Genomic DNA, 22315 nt, shown 5'->3' with positions numbered 1-22315 from the left:
AAATAAAATATAGAATATAAAGAGTAGTTCAATACTGCTAAGGCGTCAAAGGTAAGTTTCTGATTAACTACCAAATGAGTAACAGTATCCTGTCAGTTCACATGTATTGCACACTTACTATGTGCCAGGCATAATTCTAAGTGCTTTGTTTGCTATAACTCCTCTTGGAGGGAAATTCATTGTGGGCTGTTTGTCAGGGAACGCTTCAAGGAGGAGGAAGGATTTTGACTGGGTCTTAAAATGTAGATAGAATTTGATTGAAAAAGAGAAAGGGGGTAGACCCTATGAGGGTTGTATTTTGGAGATCATGAATGTAACAAGTTGACTGGAGCAGAGATTTAGAAAGGTTTGTGTTCCAGTTCAAGGCTTGCATATTAAGGTACCTGCTGTATTTCCACTGTAAGAGGTGGCAAAAGGTATGCTTTCTGACGTCAGAGTCAGGTAAGATAAATAGATGTATTTATGAAAAGTGTGACCCATGATATAATAAATATAAACAAGAAACAAAAGTAGAACAGAGCGGGAGTCGGCCGGATGGCTCAGTTGGTTAGAGCGCGAGCTCTCAACAACAAGGTTGCCGGTTCAATTCCCTCATGGGATGGTGGGCTGCCCCCCCCCCCCCCCCGCAACTAAAGATTGAAAATGGTGACTGGACTTGTAGCTGAGCTGCACCCTCCACAACTAGACTGAAGGATGACAACTTGGAGCTGATGGGCCCTGGAGGAACACACTGTCCCCCAATATTCCCTAATAAAAAAAAAAAGGAGAAGGGAGCAGGGAGTGGTCAGGGGGCTGGTGAAGGTGAGGGGTCTGGGATTCATTCTCTGAAAAATGAGTACCCAAGGGGGAGTGAATTTCAGGGATCCAGAAGAGCATGGTGTGTTTCAGGAACTACACAAGTTCCACAAGTTCCATGTTGTTGGGGTGTAAAGTGGCCAGCACAGGACCACAGAGGGCCTGGTAGCCATGCTAAAACTCTTGGACTCCAACTGGTATGCTACAGGGAGTGATTATAGTGTTTATAAACAGAGGAAAGGTACTAGGTTTGTGTTTTAGAAAGGACTCATTGGTGACCTCCTGGTGGAGGATGAATTTCAGGACAGCAACACAGAGACAAGGAGATTAGTTGAGAAGAAGCTAGGGAAGAATTTGGCAAGCTCAGAAGGGCCTTGAATGCCAAACTAGGGAATTAATTTATTCAACACATATTGATCATCTACTCTGTGTTAGGTACACGTTTGGCGCTTTGGCCTATATTTTTTTACGTTAATTCTCACGGCAACCCTTGGGGCTTGTAGGTGGTATTAGAACTGTTTCCCCAATAAGGAAGCCAAGGCTCAGAGACGTTAAGTATTTCTGCCTGAGATCGCACAGCTGGAAGTGGCTTTTGTGTCTTGCAGGGGCCAATGCAAGGACCAGTCAGCTTTAGGGAAAGACATTGTACTCTCGTAAACAGGCAGAGAGAGGTAGAGGGGCAGATTGTAAAATTTCTCCCATTTTGCATAGTTCATTTAGACCAGATTTAATACTGGACCTCTATTTATCTCTTCAGTATTAGTAAAAGTGGCTTTTTACAAAACCTGCTATCCCTCCCTACGATTAAATTGCATTTTTTTCCTTTTCACTTGTATGTTATTTGCCCTTAATATGTAGTTGTTTGACACTTCCATGCTTGGCTTTGCTATAAAGCGTATTCCCTTGGCTTAAAAGTGAATAGTCCTTCTTAACTTTTGGGGCCAAGCACTTCACAAAAAATCAAATAAAAACTGTGGACTGTCTTTCAAAAAAAGTACACATATGTGTATATATTGACAAATATATACATATATACCTAATATCAGGGGATTCTTGGATCTCTTGGGGTTTAGGGTTTCCCAAGTATATACCATGAGCCAGGCATTGCCTCATTTAATTTTTTACCACACCCCTGTGAGCTGTTTTTATTATTCTCTTTTTACAAATGAAGGATTTCGGTTAAATAACATACCTAAAACTACAAAGGAAGTTAAGTACCAGTTTTAGGATTTAAACCCAGGTAGATCTGACTCTAGAACCAAGGTCTTGACCACTTTGTTTCACTACCTTTCACTTATCGCTGCTGAAGAGAAAAAAAGAAAAAACGTAAATGAAAATTAGAAACTTCTGGTCCAATAACTGGGTAAAAAAAAGTCTAGACTATGACTGCTCAAACTATTAATATATTAGCAAAAATTATTAATATAAGTTAATACATCTAATGAAAAAAAAGACTCCTTATTTTTTGCCATTTCCATCAGTTTATGTGCTTTTGGAAGATGCCCAGGAAAAGACTGTTTAATAACTACGAAGCAAATCAGAAATAGGAAATAAGCAAAATACATGGGCCTGTTTCATGTTTATTGCCCTGATTTATCCATATGCTGTATCTTGTGCATTTGCAGGATTTGGAATATCGTCTAGATCCAAAGACCAAGGAACTGCCTCACTTAAGAAACCCTGACATCCTCGTGGGTGAAAATGACCTCACAGCCCTCAGCTATCTTCATGAGCCTGCTGTGCTCCACAATCTCAAAGTCCGCTTTATTGATTCCAAACTCATTTATACATATTGTGGTAAGTGTGCCTTGCTGTCTGAGTGGACTGGGACCTCTTTCCTCTAATGGACATAGCCTTGGAAATATTGTGCATGGGGAATGAAGACTGTGGTTGGATTTTCTCTTAGAGACAAATTCACTTCAGAGTTATCAAAAGGATTTACCAGTGTTCATTAGCTAGTTGCATTTTATGCTAAATAAGCTCTTTTGTGAACTTACATAATTTTCTCAAAATGAAAAGAACCGGGCCCCATCTTTTGGATTTTTTTCCCCCTGCAGAAGTCATATGACAAATTCAATGCCAATTTCCAGTTATTTTTATTTTTTTTATTTCTTACAAAAACTATTACATGAAGAGTCAATGTCCAAAGACTTACCTTTGGGGCTGGTTTGAGAAATTTAGTGTTCTCTTTTTCTCAATTGCTTAGAAATGCAGGACTGACTTGTCTCATAGTAACTATTCTAGCTTGATCTGCTTGCCTGGGCCCCTGCTTCTTGCAGTATTAGCTGCCTGGGACCCAGCTCAGGTTTCTTTTTCTCTCTCTTAGAAATTAAGCAGGCACATGTGTGTACATTTGGGTTCTTTTCCCTCTTTCCTTCTTTTTTCTCTCTTTCTCTATTTTCTTCTTATCTGTTATTTTCTCTCTCATTCCCGACTCTTTTTTCTCTACTGACTTCTTACCTTTCTTTCCCTAATCGTTCTTCTCTGAAACTCAGATTCGAGATTTCCATTTGTTTCCTTCTAAGTTTATTTGCTTGGTATACCCGCCTGAGTGCTGTCATTTCTTCTTTACTCTCCTGTTTTGGACAGGGACAGATATCTTTTCCTCTTCAAAGAATTTATATATTCTTCTTCAAAGAATTTTATATCCTTGATAGTAAATATTTTTCTTCCCTATCTATTAACTAAATAGTTCTTTTTCTCAATTTTCCTTTTTGTTTAATTTATTTTTTGCTTGCACATACGTTACCTTCTTGGGAAAGCCTCCCTGCCCCAACCTCCCATCTAAATCATAAACCCCTTGTCATCTTCTTAGTCTCTATCTCTCTTCTCTGTTTTATTTTTTTCCTTTTTCCTTACTACTGTTTAACCTATAATATATATTTTTTCTTATTAATTGTTTGAATTTCCTACTAGAATATAATAAGGTCCATGAGGATAAAGATTTGTTTATTTTTGTTTACTGTTGTGCAAACCTAGCACTTCTACTTGAAACATAGTTGGAAATGAAAAAATATTTGTTGAATGAATGACTTCAATAAGTTAATATATACCTACTGTAAAATTTAAGGAAATACAGAAAAAGTATAAAAAGGAAAAGAGTTACATGTAACTACATATAATTTACCACTGAAAAATAACAAATGTCATGTTGACTTACATCCTATATGTATGTATATGTGAGAGAGTATAAATAGATTTAAAATTGGAATCAGTCTCTATATAATTTTGTGTCATGTTTTCCTATGACATTTAATATTCTTTGCAAACATGATTTGTGGTGGTAGCAAAATAGTGTATTATATGGATGTAACAGAATGTATTTAAGCACTCCTTATTTTATATTTTTTATTTGTTTTATTTTTCACTATTATGAATAACATTGTGATAAACATCTTTATTTTAAAACAAGACTCTGCATGATTATTTCATTTGTATAAATTTCAAGAAGTGGAATTTTTTTTTTTCTAATTTTATTGAGGAACAGTGTGTTTCTCCAAGGCCCATCAGCTCCAAGAGGGAGCAGCTCAGCTCCAAGTCCAGTTGCCTGTTTTCAATCTTAGTTGCAGGGGGTGCAGCCCACCATCTCATGTGGGAATTGAACCGGCAACGTTGTTCTTGAGAGCTTGCGCTCTAAACAACTGAGCCATCCAGCCACCCTTAGAAGTGGAATTTTTAAATATTGTGAAAATATTTAAAGTTCTTTTAACAGTGCCACAGTTTTCATTATTTTAAATAACCTAGTTCAGTTTTTAAGTGATGTTGTAGTTAGCGCTACATAGATATAATGGATTCAGAGGCAAAGGCTATGACATATTTTAATCCTTAACAATTTGTTAATTCAGTATTAACTGACATTGAAATTTGTGTTAACTGTGATTCTCACTTTACCAAGTTTGACATGTCCCTTAGGATATCACTGACTTCTTTTGCTTTTTCACGCCTTTCCCCAGGTATAGTCCTAGTAGCTATAAACCCTTATGAACAGCTGCCTATTTATGGAGAAGATATCATCAATGCATACAGTGGTCAGAACATGGGTGATATGGATCCACATATCTTTGCAGTAGCTGAAGAAGCATACAAGCAAATGGCCAGGTTGGTGGAAGCTCTATTTATTATTCATGCCTTTTATTAGATGTGATAATTCCTTCTTTGCTGAGTCACAGATATTTTAAAATACAGCAAATAGCAACTTGTAAATTATTATTAAATAAACAGCCTTGACTAGCTTGTCTCAGATGGCCTGCATTATTATTAAAATAGCCTATAAAAGGACATGTAGTTTTAAAAAACTGCCTTTGAATTTTATCGTGATCCTGTGACTTTGCAAGGACAGGTGTCATGTTTTACAGATGAGTGGATCAAGGTGTGGTGGTATTAAGTGCCTTGCCCAGTGTCTTTCAGGTAAAGCGTGGCAGTTCAGATCTAAAAGGCCTAAGAGCTGCAAGAAATCTGCCTGTATCTTAGAGAATTACATGTGCAGGAAAGTGTGAATTTTAATGTTAGTATTATGTGCTGGGGCTTCAGGGGTCCTGAGCAGCATCCACAAAATGTCTTTGATATTAACCATGGAACCCTAACATTTGGAGAGTGGAAAAATGGGAGAAAAAAGCTACTTTCAAGACTAGATTATACTCTTAACAATGTAATGTAATGTAATGCAAAACTATGGATGCGTCGAAGAATAGTATATATTTAAGAAATTTCTCCAGCTTACAGATAAGAACTTGGAATGTTGTAAATATGATACAGGAAACCCTCCAGCAATTTATGGAGTGGAGAGAAAACTAATACTGCAGAGATTTTTATTTTCCAACCAGACAGTGTTTATTTATGCATAACTAGATCAGCATGAGCCAGAATTTTAGAATTATTTCAGTGACAGAGTCCATAGAAATCACTGTGCCCTTTATTCATAAAATATTATTAATCTAATAGCAACAAACAGTTATTAGGTACTCTCTGTGTGCAAGATACTTTTTATTTGCCTTCCATTTATTAACTGATTTTCTCCTCACAGAACCTTCTGAGGTTGGTATTGTTATCAATCTTCATTCTACAAATGAGAAAACTGAAGCACTGAGAAGTTACGTAACTTTTCCGAGGCCACATAATTAGGAAGACTGGTTTTCAAATTCCATTAGCCTGACACTATGAAATATTATCATATTAAATATAAAATGAGTTTTGTACTATGTAACGTGCCATATTATACCAGATTGTACTGTAAAATAGTAACAAGTGTCCCAAGTTTAAGAAACTTTATTTTTTTAAGCTTAAAATTAAGCAAATTCCATCTGTCAGTATAATTTTCTCCCTAAAGTTAGAAAAGCCCAGCAGTTTTGTATGGTACTGGAGACTTGCAGTACTGAGTTAGCGCCATACAGGTACAGCCTGACAACTACTAGGCAGGGAGGGAATTGCATAGAGTGCTAGAGCCTAAAAACAGTCTCTGAAAAATTTTATACTGCTCATAGAGAGAACTATATGACTTCTTTGAAAGTACTCTCCTTAAATATGAAAGCTTGGCTCTTACCATCTTTGTTACTGGTAATCCACAAGTAGTGTTAGATTTATATGAATACTTCTGCCTTTTTACCCTTAGATTTACTTTGGTTTTCCAACATTTCCCCCCCTCTCTATTTTCTGTGGCATAGCTATTCAATATGATCTCTTGACTGCAGGTTTGTTGGTTGGTTTTCTCTTTGCTCAGTTTTGTTTTTCAGGCAGTTTTAAAGTATGCTTCAATCAGTTATGATATCATGAATAAATCTACACCCATAAAACGTGCCACAGCAGCTAAATTGACCATGTCTGCTTAGACTTACAGTCGGGAATTGCTGTCGCAGCATCGTTTCTTGCCATTCTTGTTCTTACCAAATGAAGACGTGCCATCTTTACTAGATGTGAATCCTGGTCTCCTCGAGGCCCCTCCCATCTTCAGGGAAGGTCCAATTCGTTGTTTGTTCACTAGACCTTTATTGAGCACCATCCAAGCACTATTTGGGGTACAGGGGACATAGCAGTGAACAAATTAGACAAAACTACTACCCTCATGAAGTGAGGCATGATAAACAATAAAAATAAATAAGATACACAGGATGTCCGTATTAATATGTGGTGTGTGAAAAATAAAATTGGAAAAGTAGTACGCTTCTGACCACCTGTGACTCAGCTGCCATGTGGTACCAAGTATCCTATCTATGCAAATAGGCTTGAAGTGATGCCTGCTACCGGATAAGGAGGGTTTAATGTATGGTATGGAAAGGTAGATTAACTTACATTAAGTAACAGCTACCACGTTTAGATGCCTGCTATGTGCCAAGCATGGTGTCAGCTTGTTACCTCTAATCTTCCTTACATCCCTGGGAATATATATCATCACCTCTGCTTTACAGGTGAGGAAACTGAGGAAAGTAACTTGTTCGGGCTGTCATGCTGATAAATAGTATCTGGGAGCTGAGATTTCAGTCCAGCTCTGAGACTCCAAAGCCTTTCTTCTTTGTCATTTAGTTTTCTTACTTTCAGCTATGTGGCCTCACTCTAACATGTCTATTCCCTCAAATTAACATTGCATACCTCTATTTCTGCACTTTCTATTCATCCTAGAATGCCCTTCTCCATGCTCCTTTATCTGCCTGATTTCTATTTATTCTTCATGATCCCACTCAAATTTTACTTTTACACCATCTCAGTTCCCATTAAACGACTCCCCTTCAGGGTTCTTTATTAAGTGAATTTGGGACTCGCTTAGTACTACCCTGTTTCCCCGAAAATAAGACCTAGTTGGACAATCAGCTTTAATCGTCTTTTGGAGCAAAGATTAATATAAGACCCAATATTATATTATATTATATTATATTATATTATATTATATTATATTATATTATATTATATTATATTATATTATATTATATTATATTATATTATATTATATTATATTATATTATATTATATTATATTATATTATATTATATTATATTATATTATATTATATTATATTATATTATATTATATTATATTATATTATATTATATTATATTATATTATATTATATTATATTATATTATATTATATTATATTATATTATATTATATTATATTATATTATATTATATTATATTATATTATATTATATTATATTATATTATATTATATTATATTATATTATATTATATTATATTATATTATATTATATTATATTATATTATATTATATTATATTATATTATATTATATTATATTATATTATATTATATTATATTATATTATATTATATTATATTATATTATATTATATTATATTATATTATATTATATTATATTATATTATATTATATTATATTATATTATATTATATTATATTATATCATATTATGAAGACCCAGTCTTATAGTAAAATAAGACCAGGTCTTATATTAATGTTTGCTCTAAAAGACGCATTAGAGCTGATTGTTCGGCTAGGTCTTATTTTCAGGGAAACACGGTAATCCATAAGGTTGCAATAGGAATAAAATACAGTAACTATAAGAGTCTATAAAAGTTAAAAACAAATATAATTTAGCTATTTCTGTTACGGCGTCTTTATATGACTCTCGGAGGCTCTGTGCTGATGGCACAGAAAAGTCAGATGGGCAGGAGAGGATCTGATAACCATGTGACAGGCTTCTCATCAGGAATTGAATGACCTCAGCACGTATCTCCAGGGAACGCTTATTTTCATTTCCTGAATAGTCTCTCTGCCTCTCTAAAGCACAGCTTTCACCAGTGCCAACACACTCTTATAGTAAACATTTACACTTCAAAAGTAATATTGTCATTGTGAACTCATGGTACATTCTTCTTGGGACTGATCAAAAGCGGTAGTCAGAGAGACATCGCAGAGTAGCTTGATTTTGACAAGTGATAATAATGTAGAAAAACTTACCATCTCTCTGAGAAGAGAGATAAGAATTAGAGTCTCAAGTGAGGCACATCTTTAAGCCACCGCAGTAAAAACACAGTTTGGGAAGAAAGCATTATATTACACTAACTTAATGTTCTCTTTTTTAAACAAGGGACCAAATAAAGGGAGAAATAATTAGATTGATTGCCTGCAAAGAAGCAAAACTTAGGTTTTGTTTCATGTGACCATGATCACTTATAAGCTAAAAGTTAGGCCTAGGTACTTTATACTTGACCAGGGCACGTGGCAGCACCAGTGGGTGGTTATCAGAGGGCCAGCATCTACATGGGTGGGCATATTCCATTATGTTCTGCATGAGTCAGCCCTGAGGCCGGCATTTCTTCCTGTCCTCATTAACAACCTGGCTGTGAATTGGGAGTATGATCATTAAATTTGCAGAGGACAAGGTGATGGTATTGGAAGATATGAATAGTTTTCAATGTGACGATGATAAACTAGAGATTACACTTTTTAAAGGGTAAAGTTTAGAAGGAAAAATCTATAAAATAATGCACCTGCTACAAAATGGAAACTTAATTGACATAATACAGGGAAAGGTTAGACAGACCCAATAGATAGAGATTTTGATATTAAATAGATATAGATACTGAAGACCATAGAAGAGAGATAGAATAAAGCGTAAAATCTCTTTGATCATCCAGAGTAGGTAGTCTATCCTTAAATAACTTTTTTCCTGGGGTTTCCAGTGCTTTTACATATTTAATTTCATTTCCCTTTTCCCACACAATCTGGTTTCTCCTAATCACTACATAAGAGTCAATTCAGGCATCACCTTCTCTAGAAAGCATTTCCTGACTTCCCCTCCTCACATTTCCCAGTAATTCCATACACTTCCTCAATGCTTTCATAGTATCCTGGATAGTCCGCTTTTCTAGCATTTACTCTACGTTTTTTTGTTTTTTGTTTTACTCTACTGTATTTTAACTGTGCACTTTTCACTTTCCCTCAGTAAGCTATGACCCTAAAGTCTTTATCTTCATAAAGTGCTTGGCACATTGTGACTACTTATTACATTTGTTGAATGAATGAATGAATGAATGAATGAATGTATTTTTAGGTGGGGTTTATAGCTCACATAGGAGCCCGTGAGGCCACCATTGACTGAGACAGGTCAGAAGAGCTCGCCTCCACTCCAGGACATCCGGTACCCAGGCTACTTACAATCATCGTAGAGGCCCTTGGGGCGACAAGCCAGGCCAGAAATCATAAATCTTTGGTTTATGCATCACTCGGATGTTCTAGATTGATCTGTCCTTGATGAGGAGTGGAGAATCTCTATTCCTTAACTTGGTTTTATCAGGCCCTTGAAGCGATATCTACATTCCAAAAGTACAAAGAAGGTTCTTGCAATGTAAGGACACAAACCCCTGAAATATTATGAACAGTGGCTGATCAGCCAATCAGAATTTCAAAGAATAATAAATTATTATTTACATGTACATAGTAATCTAAAAGCGACAGCTCAAATTAATATAAGAGGGTGGATTATGATATTTACCTTGGAACCATAAATGTTTTATCCCTGAGGTGTCTGTCTGTTTTCTCCCCATCTCTATCGTATTTCCCTTTGTATCTCTTCATTTTGTATTACCTTTCTCCCTTCTGTGACTCTGCTTGGCTCCTAACTTTGTCTGTCTCTGCTTTTGTCCTGTCTTTTTGGCATTTCTTCCTATGGCCACATAGAACTCAAAGACATTTTAAAGACTTTATTGTACTTATTATAAAGATTTCTGATTCCTGTTCTTAATTTAAAAGCAGGTCAGTGGATTATTTTACGTTTTTCTCTTTGTAGCCCTTTGTTGGTTTTGGCCATCTCTGACTCAGGGATCCTCCAGAGAAGAAATTCTCCATCTCACATACAGCCATTTGAGACCACCTAAGTATCCGTTGGCCTGGCCTGGTCCAGTTGTCCCAAGAGTTTACCCTGGTTTAGAGTACAGGCTATGGCCCATCCAACATGTGAAAACTCCACTGTAGACTTATTTTGACTTTTAGCTCATAGTACTTTAGCTTTTGAGGGGGACTTTAGAAGCCATTTAATCTTAATGATGAGAAAACTGTGACCCAAAGAGGCCATGCAATTACTCAGAGCCATGAAGCTGGTAAATGACGGAGCTAGGACTGGAACCTGGATTCAGAGAAGTTTATATAATGCAAGAGTGGTACTTATTTATATATTGGAATGCTCTAGTAAGCTTGGATAAAAGGGAATTCTCTCTGCCAAAAGTGAGGAAAATATAAGAAACAGTAATGTCCCTTAAAAACATTTAAAAACTACTCATTATATGGATATAGGAGCCTAAATTGTGGAAAAGAAAATGTATCTGGCATGCGCTTGACATCAGTGTGTGCATGTAGGTATTTGTACAAATCTCTGTTATTCATTTGAATAATCTTGATCTTATTGCCTTTAATATTTTTCTTCTTGCCTGGATTACAGGAAAGGGCTTTTATGAATTTTTATATGAAGTTTTATATGAAAGGGCTTATATGAGTTTTTAGATTTTTTTGATACAAAACTTTGTCATTAAGACTTGAAATAACTTTTCAAAGGCCGTACAGGTTAGGATAGCAGTTCCTATTAATATTTCCTTTTCATCAGATTAGTGGCAGCCTCCTCACCTAGTCTGCCATTAGAAGTGCTGGGAGGCTTTTGTCAAGTTAGCTGTCACACAGGGTGTAGTGACAGAACTGATCACACAGGAATTAGGAAGAGATCATTTTCTAACCATATTGTAGAAGGTAATCTGAAGACTGCTGGTACTGTCCCTTGATTAAAGTATCGAAAAAGAAATTCTTAGGACTTTTTAAATGACTGAAAAAAAGGAGATTGGCACCATAACGAGAACTGTTTTACTAGAGTGATTTATCTTGAAATCAGCCATGAATCAAAGAGGCAATGGGAGTATCCAGTATAGTTTAGAAATTCAACTAGAAAGGAAATGAGATGGTGAGTATGAGGTTCAAGGAAATTTCATAAAACTGGGATTATGTGCAAGCTTGTAGTATAAGAATTAGACATGCCTTAGTGTGTCACCAAGGTCCTCTTGAATTTACCCACCATTTGGGAGTCAGAGTGACAGGAACAGGCTGTTACAGGGCCGTGTCAGAGGGATGTGAATGTTCTTATCAGGTCTGCCCTGAGTACTCCCACTGTATTTTTCAAAGTCTGGAAAATAAGGCAGTGAGCCTCATTTTCTCAAAGAAAACAGAATCTTTTCCTTAGAAAAGCCCTAAATTCCTACTTTGGAAATTTATTACCAAGTACTGTTGATTCCTACTACTTTTGTATTTCTTAAACCCACCTGCCTCTCTGAGTCACGCCCACCACAACTTCTGTTCAGACTGTCATAATTTTTCATCTGGACCCCCTGGCACCCGTACTCCACATTGCTGCCAGAGTGATTTTACAAACTGGGTTGTGTTATTTTCTGTTTAAAACCCTATTATGACGCTCAATGACCTTTAGGTAAACTTCAAATTCCTTAACATCTCATATAAGACTTTATGATTCAGTTCTTGCTAACTTTGCGACCTTATCTGTCATTATTCCATGTTCCACCCAAAGTGAATTATCTCCTTTTTCCTAACTTCTCACGTATCTGAGCCTTCGTTTGTGTTATCTCTGTTCACTGGAATGTTCCCTCCTAACTTTCTCATCCCTTGCTTGCTTTTTCCTACTCCTCTTTCCAGACCTTGCTCATCCCCGGGGAGTCTTCCCCATTACCTCTCATCCTCTCAGTGCCCCATCATATATATTAAGACCTTGAAATACTAGTTTGCCTTTCCTACTAGACCACCAACCACTTGAGGATGCAAATCATGGTTTATGTAACTTGCGTCTCTAGTATTTAATTTAGCACAATGTTTGGCATGTGTATTTGTTGGATAAATAAATCTCTTTTAAAAGATTAAAAGATCTTCTTCTGTAGTGGAATAGCCTCCCCATCTTGTGGCCTTATAGGATAGTTCCATTAAAACCTTTGAAGTAATCTTGTCTCTTTGTAAATGAAGGGCGCAAATGATACCCCCATTATGTACTTGGTCAATTATTTTGATGAATTAAAGCTAGCTGCTGGTTTCATCTTAGGAAGTGGACAGTTCCTGCTTATGTCCTAATAGAAATCATAGCCAAAGCAGAGAGATTGATTCCTAGGCTACGTTGCTCATTGAAGTTCTATTTCCTTATAGTCAATACACATTTATTGAGCATTTGTGATGTGCCAGGCTCTGGAGTAGGTGCTGGATATTAAAGATGACATAGGTCCTTATTCTCAAAGAAATAACAGTCTTATGAGCAAGTTCATCACTTAGAGTTTTGAGTCATTGTGTGAATGAACTAAAGATGTAATAGTGATAGCCTTTGAGTTCTGACGTATTTGAACAAATCAGCCAACAAATGAACCATTTCTTCTCTGGTAGTGAGGATACTGTAGTAGAAGACAGAGCTTGTGGGAAACACTATTTTATGGACTGTTAGCTAATAGACAATTTGTAATTTTAAGTAAATAGAATTTTCTTTCAAATTCCTTTGCTGTGGCTCTTTTCTTTTCTGAGGTGATTGACAACAATACTGTAATGTACCAAAATAATCCTCTAGGAATAAAATAATATGTGTGAGACGTGAATACACAAAACATTCAGAGATCCTCTGTTATAGATTTATCCTTAGATGTAATGCTTTCTAATTTAATGGTTGATATCTTCTTCTCCCTCTCTGTTCATTGTTAGTTTATAAGTAGTTATTTTTATCAGGAAATATCATTCTTAAGTTCCTTCCCACATTGCCACCTGTGTGAACCAGCAGAAATTCACCATGGCTCATTGATGAGAACACGGAGGAAATAATGTTAATCACATTGAGAAGTGGGCAGTGCTGTCAGCTACTCTTCTTTGTTTTACAGAGATGAACGAAATCAGTCCATCATTGTAAGCGGAGAGTCTGGGGCAGGAAAAACAGTCTCGGCTAAGTATGCCATGCGATACTTTGCCACTGTGAGTGGTTCTGCCAGTGAAGCCAATGTTGAGGAAAAGGTCCTGGCGTCAAACCCCATCATGGAGGTAAGACAGCAGCAGACTTGGCCTTCCGACTGTATTCTCTGCTTAAGAAACAGGTTAAAAAAAAATGACTGATACAGCACATGTCAGGAAGTCTGGGATCTCCCATGCACTAAAAGTAGGGAAGTACTTTTCCACGTGTTAGTAAGAGACATAGGAAAAGTGAAAATTCACCAAGGTAGACATTTTGAGTAAAGTTCAACTATAAAAGAGTCTACTTCATTTCAGAATCGTGCTTTTTTAACCTACCGTTGAATTTTTGCCTCCAAGTAGCTGGTAGTGGTACTTCATTTTCTAAAGTTTCTTTCTTCTAGTTAATTGACTCAGATCTATTGCTCCTTGTACTAGAAGTGTAAATTACTCATTTTTTCCCAATCCTGAGTTCTTATTCAAGCTCTTTCCAAAACACAGGATTCACTATGTTAAGCGTGAAAGAGGTTCATTATTCCTTTACCCACATTTCATTTTCTATATTTAGTCCAACCTGTTTAGCTATAAAGTTTTCATTTTTTTTCCAGATTTGAACTATAAACTTAAATTATGATTTTATAAACATTTTTCTTCTTGTTTCTGTCAAGCATATCTCACAGTTTTAGGTTAGAAAAAGAAATTCAATAACTATAAATTCTTGAGGAAAGGGAAAACTATGAAAGTCTGTTTCAAAAGCAGAATATGTATGCAAAGTAGAAATGCTTATGCCAAAGAGAATGGACTTATTTGTGTGAGAATTTGAGTATTTTAGGATTTGTAACTGGAGAATTATTTGTCTAATATGATTTTAGGAAAGTTACATTTTTGTAAGCAGTCCCATTAAATGGGAAAAGTAAGCCTCATTAAATGGAGAAACAAACCTTTCTTATTAAAAATTCAATTCAGCATTTTTTATTCCTGTTTTTCTCCTTTGTCAAGCCTTATTTGTCACCCAAACACAGATGGAGTTTAAAATTGGCCCGATGCACCTGTGGTACAAGTGGTTTTTGCAATAATCAATCCAGAGGTAATTGTGCCTGGTTTGCAGTGCTGTGTGTGACACTTCAGAACAGAATGCTGTTTCCCCTTGTCTGCATGGCTGCTTCTAGAGCAGCAGGACTTCTGTTCTTGGGGTTGAGAGGACAAGATACTCTGGGGAAGTTAAGAGGCCTCCTGGGCGGGGTGCTCTATGGAAAGAGAACTGGAAAAGTTTTCTGAAATAGCACGGACAGGAGGAAACAGATATTTGTGCCAAAAGAGAGTAGTAAAGATTATAAGCAACTATTAAGATTTTGAAGAATTTAAGCTACAGATACAGTGGTGAATACCACTGGTGTTAATATTAAGGAAATACAGTCTGTAGAGCTGGTTTTAGGTTTTGGATTAGAAAGCAGCAGGGATTTGCTTCCTACCATTATTTTGGTCATGACAATGAATTCTTGACATTTGGCAATAGTTTAGGCCATTCATAGACCCTAATGTTAGAATATCCCAAAGTCTTGATTGTGATGGCATCAGGGAACCCCATCTTTTCTAGGCCTGGATCACACAAGTCTGGAAGGAACCTTCTAGAATATGTCAAGTTGAATGAAATATTTCATGACCTTGGATGTTCTCTTTTGAAAAATAGCTGCAGTGGTTTTTCTACAACACAGACTTGAGTTGTGTTAGTTAAGAATGATATTACAAATTTGGAATGGTCACAGATACTACTTTTAAATATGTAGTTGTAAGAAATGTACCCAGTTTGCTAGGGTGAACAAAAAGAGATAAAGTCTTCAGTTATGTCTAGCTACTTCCCTCTATATTATTGTTTAGTTTCTTTATAACAATTTGAAGTAAGGAAATTTGGTAAAGAGAGAACTAATTTTCAACAACTACAAATGACAACATCCCAATTTGAAAGATTAAAATGTACAGGAAAAAAAGTAGGTAAAATAGAACATTTTTAGCTTTAAGCCTACCTCAAGACTGTGCTTCTGTATCAGAGCCCTTTACTGCGAAGTCAAGAAAGGCAAGTCCAGGTCTCCAGTGATCTGCTGAAACTCCTCAAGGATAACTCCTCATTGGAGCATCTTGCCTGATCAACCTCCCAGCCCCCTGCCTACTGGGATTTGCACATTATCCTTTAAAAAGCAAACTCCTCATCCTCGGCATGGGCTGCTTTTGCAAAATACAAATGGTGTACAGAGAAGTTATTCTTTTTGCTCTTTTTTACCTTGTTTTCTTTTTCTCCCTTTTCTCCTGGAAATTTTTATCCTAAGATGGGGGCAGGGAGGATTCTTGGGGCACACTGGGTCTTAATAGTTTATTTTCATCTTCAGTAACCGTCGTTGAAGATTTTCATCTCCATTTAGTAAAGAAGAGTAACTCAATGTTTCACTGAAATCAATAGTAAAATTAAGACCACAAAACTTCTTTCCTTTAGCAATTTCTTGCTGATTCAAATGAAAATAGCATTAAGGCTGTTGTAAATACAGTACTTATAAGGCAGATGAAGCAATTAGGGGGAATGACAGGAGATACTGTTTATATTACTTTATATATAGGACCTTCTTTCCATATCAGGTTCAAGGATTAGAATCCCATCATTTTATTTTTAAAAAGGACCCTAGAGCTCATTTATCCTAGTCGGTTACACTTGGGAAAACTAAGGCTCCTCAGAGGATTAAATGATGGCAAGTTAGTAATAGGGCCTGGTCTGATACCCTTTAGATTTCTATTTCACTTGCTTCTTCTGCCATTGCTCTACGTTTAAGTACCTTTTACACAAAGACAAAGGGGTCTGTTTCAACCTTTGCTTACTCACTGCCTCTTCTCACAGAGTGTAGTGTTATTTTGGCAGGTTGGCTGCTCTGACTCCCACTCTGAGTAGATGGGGGAAGGATGACATATGGAAAGTGGGATACGAGTCAGGGAAGGAGGAGAAGTGGTGGCTCACCCTTCCTGCCAACTTGCTTCGTTGCTAAAAGTGCTTAGGACAGTGGCTGGTAAGCACCCAGTAACTATTACTGCTGCAGCCAGTGCTACTGTATGTAACCCTTCATCTGCTCTTTGACAGAATATATTGTGCTGAAAGAAAATTCTGTATTTATCATTAATTTCCTTTTCTAAACAAAATAATGGGACTATGTCGAGACTTTTTGCTGTGCTTTTTGTAGTATCAAGAAGAGGATTATGAGTAAATATCTGTATTGTTAAATTACCTTAGGCCACAAATAGATCACACTGTTATTTTGCTGGAAAGATAGCTTTCAGTCATTCTTTCCATTTAACATGTTAATCTGAAATATAGCAGTGCTCTCATTGCCAAAACAAAATGGGATACTACCTGCTCTGTATTTCAGAGAGTGAAAATACATTTTATTTGATGGATCAGAGAACCTAGTGTGTTGACTTTTGTGCCTGTGTTGCTCTTTTAATCACTTACGTTGTTGCTTTTGTAACACTCCAAAACATTTTTACATCTTTCTATTTGCTATGGTTTTGCACGAGTGAAAGATACTAATCTTATGAAATTTAGCATACTAAACATTTAATATATGCATTATGTGAACACTTGCTTTTCTAACTACACCATGTTTTTTGCTTTGCCTTGGAAGAAAAATGTATAAAAGCATGTTATTTAAATCAGAAAGCAGTACATATGCCATTTTAAGATTATATAAAAAATTTAGCTGAGCTATATTCTCTGCATTCTATAACAGATGTTTTACAAGTTTGATACAGCTATCAAAATCCAAAGCCAAATTATAATGTCTCTGGTTTCGGAAAATGGCTTTGAATTGAGTGGATAATTGCTAATACTTCACAAATAAGTAGTCCAACTGGCCCTTTGTTGTCACAGGATAAGATGATAGAAACTTCTGGTTAAAGAGATCTTGAATACCAAAGCAACCTTTTCAGGAGAATATTAATGTGTCTTACCCAGCTTATTTACATAAAACAGACCAAGTTTTTTAAGAAATCAAAACCCTGTTGTTTAACTCAGAGGGCTTGTGCCTTGGCAGCTCCCAGTCCCATCCAGTCTCTTTCTTTGCTGGCATGAATGAGTGTGTTCAGATACCCCAAATGGTCTATGAAATCACCCAGCTGCTGGTTCAGGTGTACTATTTATGAAACTAATTTGTGTGAGCATAATAAGGCAGATATGAACTATTAGTATATATTTGCATGGTTGTGCAGTGAGTAAAACATACACTTGTGTCTGCAGGGGCAAAATTGGTGTTGTTCTTAAAAGAATCCATTTTAAAGGGTTGTGTCCTATACCATCCTTTCTCTCCGTGAACCAGCCCTGTAAGTGATATGTCATGAATTGCACTTCTAAAATCTTATTTTTTCCCTTTGCTTCTTAGTCAATTGGAAATGCTAAGACAACCAGGAATGATAATAGTAGCCGTTTTGGGAAGTATATCGAGATTGGTTTTGATAAGAGATATCGAATCATTGGTGCCAATATGAGAACTTATCTTTTAGAGAAATCCCGAGTGGTGTTCCAGGTAAGCTGGGCATGTGCACATATATACATGTGTTAGATTGCCATATAATTCCAGAGTTCATGCTTGCTGGTATGTATTTTATTTCCAGGTACTCTTGAGCATATTATGACAATATTACTACAAACCACATTGAACTGAAACATGTAAAATGATGCCTGTTAGAGACAGAGGAATACCTATTAAACAGTCTTTGGGGCGGAGCCCTGATTTAGGTTTAATGGTTTTGACTTTTCCTAAGAATGCTTGTAAGAAAAACTTAGGTAAGAAGAGGTGCTATTAGTTTAGTCTTGTTGCTCATATTTCCCAATTGATAGGAAAGACATTGGTTTATGCCTTCAATAAGTTACAGTTTGAACTCAGTTCAAGAAAAATGAAATTATCCTGTGCTCTTTTCTTCCTTCTTCTCCTCTCTTAGAATATGACATTATTATATGTTTAAATAGAATAATAAGGATGAAAAAATCTTCACAACCCAGTTGTGAACTACTGTCAAAGAGCACACTCAAATCTGTGTGCAGGATTTCAGTCACATTTCTGCTCTGGGACATACTGAGAGCCATGAGTTTCAGCAGCCTGCAACTATCCTGGCTTTGACTTTGAAGATGTGCCTGATTTGTGGCCACCTAAAGTATAATACTTGATTTGTATAGTAAAGCAATAGTCACCCTCCTCCGTTGTTCTAATATGGGTGGAAAAGGTGAAGGGATTAAGAAGTACAAATTGGTGGTTACAAAATAGTCATGGGAAAGTTAAGTATAGCATAATGAATATAGTCAATGATATTATAATAATCATGTATACTGTCAGATGGGTACTAGATTTATCGGGTTGATCATTTTTAAAGTTATATAAATGTCTAATCACTATGTTGTACACCTAAAGATAATATAATATTGTATGTGAACTGTAATTGAAAAATAAAAAAAGGTTTTTAATAATGTAGGTACATACAGAGCTATGTTAATATGTACAGAGATATATACTTGTATAGTTTTTTGTTTTTGTTTTTGTTTTTATTTTTATTGGGAAATATTGGGGAACAGTATGTTTCCCCAGGGCCCATCAGCTTCAAGTCAAGTCATTGTTTTCAATCTAGTTGTGGAGGGTGCAGCTCACTGATCCATGTGGGAATCGAACCGACGACCTTGGTGTTATGAGTACTGTGCTCTAACCAACTGAGCCAACTGGCCATCCCTGTATAGGTTTTTTAAAGAAAATGTTTAGTAGCCAAAAGAAAGAATGGGGGAAATATGTAAATCTAAGAGAAGACTGGGTTTAAATGGTACAGATTTGATTGATAGGTAGGTTAACAATGAAAGGGTCAATGGGTATGGTGACCAGAGGTTAGTAGTGCTTAAGACAAAACATTGAGGCCTAATCCTGTCTTATCTAGAGATATTGAAGCAATTCTAGCTGTTCCCCAGTCCCCAGGGCTGTATAATATTGAGGAATTTCGAATGTCAAAATAATCAGACAGAACATTATTGCCATTGTCCATGTACAAAGACGACCAGAGCATTTCTGGTAGACCCAGTTGTCTGTGAGCTGAACTCCCTGATCTCTTGCTTAATCATGCCTATGATTATTGGTACATTGTTAATTTGTTCGGTATCTTATGTTCCTGTAATAGGTTTTCTTTACCAGACATCAGACCCCTTTGAGCATCAAACCTGACCTTGGGCTTACTTGCAGTGTTGTTTAGTCAACTGAGTACACTACAGAATTCAAGGACATGATAAGGTTATGATAATAGAGTACAAGGATTCAGTTTTGCATGAATATTATTATAATATTGTTACAACTGTATTTTTAAAGTGTATATGTGGGAAAAGACTGACAGGCAATAATAAGAAATGATCTTAGAATTGTGCATGATTTATTTCTTATTTTACAAAATATTTTTATTGATATTAAAATATATAAACTAAAATGATGTAGAAGACAGTGCATTCGTGGGTTTCTTGAAACAACCATATTAGATGGTCCCGTCTAAAATATGGCAAAAACAGGATGGCTCAGTTGGTTAGAGCGCGAGTGCTCAACAACAAGGTTGCTGGTTCAATTCCCGCACGGGATGGTGGGCTGTGCCCCCTGCAACTAAAGGTTGAAAATGGCAACTGAACTTGGAGCTGAGCTGAGCTGTGCCCACCACAACTAGATTGAAAGACAGTGACTTGGAGAAACACACTGTTCCCCAATATTCCCCAATACAATTTAAAAAAATAAAAATAAAATATGGGAAAAACAGGATATTCTTTTTTATTCAGAGTGTTAAAAAGACTGTGAATCTAAGAGGTACTGTGAGAAAATACTGAGTATTCCAAAAAAATGGTTTTAGCTTCCCCCAAAGGTAACGTTCTCTTATGACAATGCCATGTATCAAACTGTTCACTCTTTCAAAAAGCATTGCTATCAGATATTTTATGTTGAATGTGACCAACAGATACAGACTCACACATATGTACATGGCTAATAAATCATAAGGTTGAGTAATGAGACATATGTATTAGAAAATTTGGGAAAGGACAATTTATTGCAGCGAGATAATTAAATATTAAAATTTTATTTTATGATTGCATATTCTGAGTTTTAGAAGAAAATGCTGTAATTGAAAACTCTTCTTATTTCAAAGGCAGAAGAAGAGAGAAACTATCATATCTTCTATCAGCTTTGTGCCTCAGCAAAGTTACCTGAATTTAAAATGCTGCGATTAGGTATGAATATGGCATTAGATTTATAGCACTGGTATTGTTTTCTGTTAATTTCTGAGTTCATAAGCTTACTTGTTGAAAAGGAGATTATTTCATACTGAAATATTTATGGATGACTTAAGAGGTCTGCAATTGGCTTCAAGATAAACCCATGGGTTGGGGAAGGTGTTAGTGGCTGTATAAACAGAACAGGATTGGTCTTGAGTAGATACTTGTTTACAATGAATGCCGAGTACATAGGGGCTCATTATACTGGTCTCTCTACCTTTGTGTATGTTTGAAATTTGCCTTGATTAAAATTTAAAAAAATTAAAGGAGTTTATGTGATAGAGAACTGTGAGGTTTTTGATGAAGGTAATAAAGTTTTTGAAGCATGTAGATTGGAATAAAACGTATTTAGGAAAGGACTATTCATCTCATCAGTTAAGATAAGTAAACTCCAAACATTTCCCTTCATTAGTTAATTTTGAGTTTTGCATTAAAACATAACTGAAAACATAGGCAATGGAACTCAATACACGTAATTGTACTATCACTGCCCCTAATTCAGAGCAGACAAAAGGGTAGAAGTCAAGTCTTTTTCACAGACTACAAATCTTTTTTTCTTAATTGCAGGAAATGCAAATAACTTTCATTATACAAAGCAAGGTGGCAGCCCTGTGATTGAAGGAATCGACGATGCCAAGGAGATGACACACACCAGGCAGGCCTGCACTCTGCTCGGTAATGTAATTTTAGTCTTGAACTCTTATGAACGATAGCGTTTTGATTCTAGCAATCTTTGTTTGGAATATTTGCTTAGCTTGGTATTAAAGTGGTGAGTATTGTTGAGAGATTTCACATTCCTTATAAAACACATTTGACAGCAAATGGGCACGAGATTCCTTTTTGGGGTGGTGGGAACTGTTCTAAAATTAGATTGTGGTGATGGTTGCACAACTTTGTAAGTTTACTAAACATCATTGAATTGCTTACTTAAAACAGGTGAATTATAAGGAATGCAAATTATCCCTCAATAAAATTACTTAAAACACACATTCAGGGCATCAAGGGAGGCAGGACTAATTAACTTTGCTTAAGTTTTTTTCAAAATCTGAAACCCATAGTTAAATGGGTTCCTGTGCAAACTAACATTTTGCGGGGTCTTTTGTTTTGGGTATTTTTATATGGCTGAGCAGGCTGGGTGACAAAACAATGTATTAATGTAGTTTATTCTGTTTTTGACATGGCTCAGATGTCACTGTCTTGTTTCTGATATTTAAAAATATTAGGTCTACGTATAAATAAATTAACCTTTAGAGCTGCAGTGTACAACT

At 36.0% G+C, this 22315-nt stretch overlaps 1 protein-coding gene across 1 annotated transcript in view; it reads left to right on the top strand.

Moving 5' to 3' along the window:
• The window catches only part of MYO5A (myosin VA), a 158963-nt gene that overhangs the window by 54002 nt on the left and 82646 nt on the right, over window positions 1-22315 (top strand). The window contains exons 3-8 of the mRNA XM_074327734.2: window positions 2421-2592; window positions 4749-4893; window positions 13666-13822; window positions 18145-18288; window positions 20921-21002; window positions 21615-21722. Coding sequence (XP_074183835.2) covers window positions 2421-2592; window positions 4749-4893; window positions 13666-13822; window positions 18145-18288; window positions 20921-21002; window positions 21615-21722 — 808 coding nt within the window. The remainder of the gene's footprint in view (window positions 1-2420; window positions 2593-4748; window positions 4894-13665; window positions 13823-18144; window positions 18289-20920; window positions 21003-21614; window positions 21723-22315) is intronic.

The sequence above is a fragment of the Rhinolophus sinicus genome, chromosome 3 (assembly GCF_057876585.1).
Source record: "Rhinolophus sinicus isolate RSI-liver-muscle chromosome 3, RSI-T2T, whole genome shotgun sequence".
Lineage (NCBI taxonomy): Eukaryota > Metazoa > Chordata > Mammalia > Chiroptera > Rhinolophidae > Rhinolophus > Rhinolophus sinicus.
The sequence above is the reverse complement of the archived record's forward strand: the minus strand, read 5'-3'. Positions and strand labels throughout refer to the sequence as shown.